The following is a 4,590-nucleotide window of genomic DNA, read 5'->3' on the forward strand; positions in this document are numbered from 1 at the left end:
CGAGAACCACTGGTTTCTAAGCATAATTATATCTCCTTCAGTATATTCCCCAGTTGGCCGACTGGTCACAAACACACGAAGACGTACGCAGGGATGCACAATATTCTAGGATATCTTAAAATACTTTATTTCGAATCTTTTGTATTTATAACAAAAAACGACCAAGCCGAAACGTATAGCAACCTTTGAAAAGACGCTGCAAAACGTTTTCCCACAAACACAAGAATCTTTTTTTCAAAATTATTAAATTTAAAAAAAATGTTAGTTTAGTTGAAGAGATGATGTATGATAGCGTTATTAAACAAAATAGCGAACGTATGAAAGCGTTACACTGTTACAGTAATGTACATCACTAGACGTACGTCATAATCGTTGCGCAAGAGAACGTAAGAAAAAGGTTGTCAAGTCCTTTAACCTCAGCCGTTTAGTTTATATTGTATTTGTTTGGTTCGCTACTTTACTTGTAAATTAGGAGGTTAACAATTAAGTTTCAAGAATCAGACGATCCGCGCAAAAAAATCGCTCGTCCGCGCAAAATCCGCGCAATTTCGATCTCCAAAAAAAAATCCTCCGCGCAGTTTGCAAACTTTCCAATCTGGCTGTCTAGTACACAATTTGGCCTCTAAATGTCCCTAAGGTATCACTAATACCTGATGTATAAATTTAATGTGCGAAACATACTACCATAATCATAGTCGATGACTTGATTATATTTACGAAGAGACTATAATAAAACTATAATTAAAAAGGTAATTATAGGAGTTCCGTGAACGATTTGCGTGAGTAGCCTACGCAATATCCAAATTTAATATATTATATAGGCTATGGCGCAAACCCCCTGCTGTGCATAACTGATTATTTTTAGTTATCGTCAGCTGTTTCATTTGATTTACTGATCGTAACTATGATATTTTAAGTTTAAAACTCATGCGCCTCTGTTTGCTTTACGAAAAACTAATGACGTTATCAAGGAGAAATGCGTACTAGAATAGGTTCCTGTTTGGTCGAAAAGCACCGCTAATCAAAACCATTAGGAATAGGTAGTTTGCGGCTAAAGAAAAGTGGCTAAATTTGTTAAAAATGTTTAAAAATTTGACAAAACAATACTTAAAAAGCGACGTTAAAAAATCTCCAGTTGTCGTCAAAGTCTGGGTCAGCAATGAAATTGCTTCATATGTGAAGTTGAAATTCTGGCATGCGTGGATGTATGTTATTAGATTTAAAAGACAATTAATATATCTTTAAAATTTAAGGGATTTTTTATCACTTGGTGGTATACTTTTTGATAAAATGATTCGTTGCCATCTATTATGTATTCTAAATCGTCGTCTTTTACTAGAATGCTCTTCATCTTGGATTAAATGCAAAATTACTTATAAGAAAATCTGGCTAAGATTGATTTGGATGCATTTAAAATGTCGTCCTTGTATGTTTTGGTAAAATATTCTTCAGGACAACTACTTCGGCCTTCTTTAATTTAGTCTTCCGTTTCTTTTCTGCTGTTTCGTTCAACCCACTTAACATGTAATGGTATCTCTAAGTTCGTATGATTTTAAATCAAAGTAAGTTTCAATTCACTACTTTAATTCGCTGGCGGCAGCAACATTACTGTATGCCTGTTATTTACGCAGAATGTTTGTTACGTCATAGTGGGGATTCACTTGTTGATTATTTAAGTCATAAAACCCGATTTTTGTTTTTAATTATTGCCTTACAAGAACTTTTTAACTAACTAACCAAACGCTCGTTCTATAGTGTGGTTCATATTGCCACAATATTTTGTTATATCACACTTTTTAAGCGGGTTCATAATAATAAAATGCTTTTATGCGCAGCAGATGCTGCACTGTCTGTATAAAATCCAGAGTAGGCCGACCTCGTCTGCACGATGCCTATGGATAGCGTCACTCCTCTCTCTTATATTTAACCCAAATAAAATTAACATAATCGCGAGCTTTTAAACAATTCATGACTGCTGGCATAAAATTATATTGGGAGTTAAAAAATTATCCGCAAACTTTAAATGTTGTTTGGAAGCGGATAAAACATATGTTTTCCAACAATCGTATTAGTTTATCAAAGTTATTATGACATAAATAATCGCTACATTACCGACAATGTCAATGAATATGAGTAAAACTTGCACTATGGTTCAACTGTTACTACCGATATAATATATTAATAATAATGTAAATCAATATATATTCGATATAGTATTCGATATAACCTATTTTATCGCCAATACGAGTCGCGTCCATAGGCGCCTAACGCGGTCAGACAACCTGGAATTTGGCACATTGCCTATTAATTGCTTCATAATAAGATATTCAAACGCAAACGATGTACGTATTTCATAAAGTTAAACATTTATGCGTCCACGATTGAAGCTCTAGTGTTTACAGATTAGCTTCTGGCCAAATTTAAGTAACTTTTAATGCCAGTTAAACATACACTCACCAACGTAACTGTTACATCACAAGCTGTATTGTGATGTCATCCATTATCGCAAGGTAAGAAATACCAACTTGCGGCGATAAACTACGTCACAAACGACATTATGATAGAAACAAAGATCGTAGGATATTGCGTGTGCCTGCACCTGCAAGTTTGCGATCTTTCAATACTTTACAACTGCTACTACTGTGTGTATACGTTCAACGTGCTGCGTAACGAGTAATACGAAAGTTAAACCCTAACCAGTGCGTAATGTGCGAGTGTGCTAATTACCTTATTAGCTTACGTATGATGTAATAAGTAGTTGACATTTGTAACTATGAGTTTGCCTAACCTAAACAATCCAAACTTAGGCGCCTATGGTCACGTCACAAATATAGCAAGAAAACCTTGTCTGAGGGCCGTCCCATATTTATGATTTCATATATTGGCCTGCAATTTTATAGGTTTGGAAACCTCTGTTTTAGATTAAAACTGTTTTGTTAAAGGTCATTTTTATTAGGTTGAAGGCCATTGGTCATTTTTTTTGTGTGCCAAAAGGAGTTGGGGGTTCAAAATACGCTTCTGTTCAGTCAAAAAAAAAGCGTCGCTAATCAAAATAATACAGAACACCTGGTTTGCATTTATAAAGACGTATCGTTTCGTAATTCCCAGTGTTGCAAAATGTGCAGCGGATTTTAATATTTTATTATAAAAAAATTTAAGAGTTTTTGCCTTCAGATTTAAAATCAGATACGGAAACCTTGGGCACTTGTGTAAATTGACACCGGCAGTAGTTTGATACCGGCAAATTCACTGACGCTTTGATTCCTTGGTGGTGAGAGCGCGAATTCCCAACAAAGAAAAATAATTAAAGAAAAAGCTATGCTGACTAGTCTCGCCATCTTTTAGTAACTTCACTTTTTTCATTTTCAATGTTTTTCGCTCGCTTGCAGCATTATAGCAATAAGTTTTCAGCTTGGCCTCAGAGTTTTCAGCTTGGCGTCAAAAAAAGAGATGTTCGGGCACGAGCTTTTGAGTTCAGGCTCGTCTCGGCACATCCCTAAGATTAATATTTTTGAGTACCCTGTATTTCCATTGTTAATTTTTTTTAAATTAATTGAAGTTGCCTTGGAAAAAATTGTTTTTTTTACTGCCCAGCTCATGTTTTAAAACAGCACAGAATTTTGATTATAATGTTACATAATCATAGAAATCTTACAATCTTTTCAGGACATAAAGTTGTGATAAATATTGTTAGTCCAGACTAAAGCATTTTTTATTTATTACTTGGGGAGAAAAGTTGGTGTTTTTTGTTTTTTATTACCCCACTTGACTATATATGAAAACAAACTTAAAATTGACTTCTGGAGTACGACAGGAAACCTAACTGCTGACCATCGGCCTGACATACTTAGAAAACTAAAGTTTGTTTAGATGTTTTTATTTGTTACTTTTAGTGAGTTAGTATTTTGGTAATTTGTTTTTTTTGCTGTTTAAGTTTAAATGCAAGACAATAGCTTCTTACATAGCGTTAATAATGTACATGTATATTTCAGATAACCCGTATTCCAAGAAAGATGATGGTGGTTTTGGTTCAGGTTAGTTTCAACTTTCATCTTTTTGATGCTATTCCATATATACCTGAAATATAATAGTTAAATTAAGACCTTGGTAGTGCGACCGGCACAATAACACATTTTCAGTTAGATGGGTGTTGCAACTGTTGGGAATTTCTATTCTTTTGAATATAATAGAATTCAAGGCATGTTTTTGGTATATATAAATATATTTTATTCCAAGTGGTAACTTTTTTCAGTGATACACAAATTACCAAATAAAAAAAAACTTGACAAATCAAGGGTTGCCAGGCAACCCTGCAACCTCCTAACTTTATGCAAGTGGTTGAACCCCGGCCATATTAAATAAAATATCGCATGTACTGGTCTGTATTAAACACAATTTAGCATTAACTGTCATATTATTTCCATATTTTTGTATGGTGGATGACGTTGGATTTAATTTTTACTTTAACAGTCAGTTGCTAACGTAACAAATAGAACGTAAGGTGCTTCATGCATATTACAGAACAAACTTCCGCCATTTAAAATAGTGACAACGAACGTAACAGTTAACCCATGGTTACAGTTTTGGTNG

The 4,590-nt window shown here is 34.2% G+C and overlaps 1 protein-coding gene across 4 annotated transcripts in view; it reads left to right on the forward strand.

Annotated features, from left to right (window-relative positions):
- dead1a (DEAD-Box Protein) overlaps positions 1 to 4,590 on the forward strand; it is a 25,704-nt gene that overhangs the window by 1,706 nt on the left and 19,408 nt on the right. For all 4 annotated transcript variants that reach the window (XM_009862874.3, XM_009862875.3, XM_009862876.3 and 1 more), the window contains 1 exon segment: positions 3,993 to 4,034. In XM_009862874.3, the coding sequence (XP_009861176.1) occupies positions 3,993 to 4,034 (42 nt within the window).

This window comes from Ciona intestinalis, unplaced genomic scaffold (assembly GCF_000224145.3).
Source record: "Ciona intestinalis unplaced genomic scaffold, KH HT000055.2, whole genome shotgun sequence".
Classification (NCBI taxonomy): Eukaryota; Metazoa; Chordata; class Ascidiacea; order Phlebobranchia; family Cionidae; genus Ciona; species Ciona intestinalis.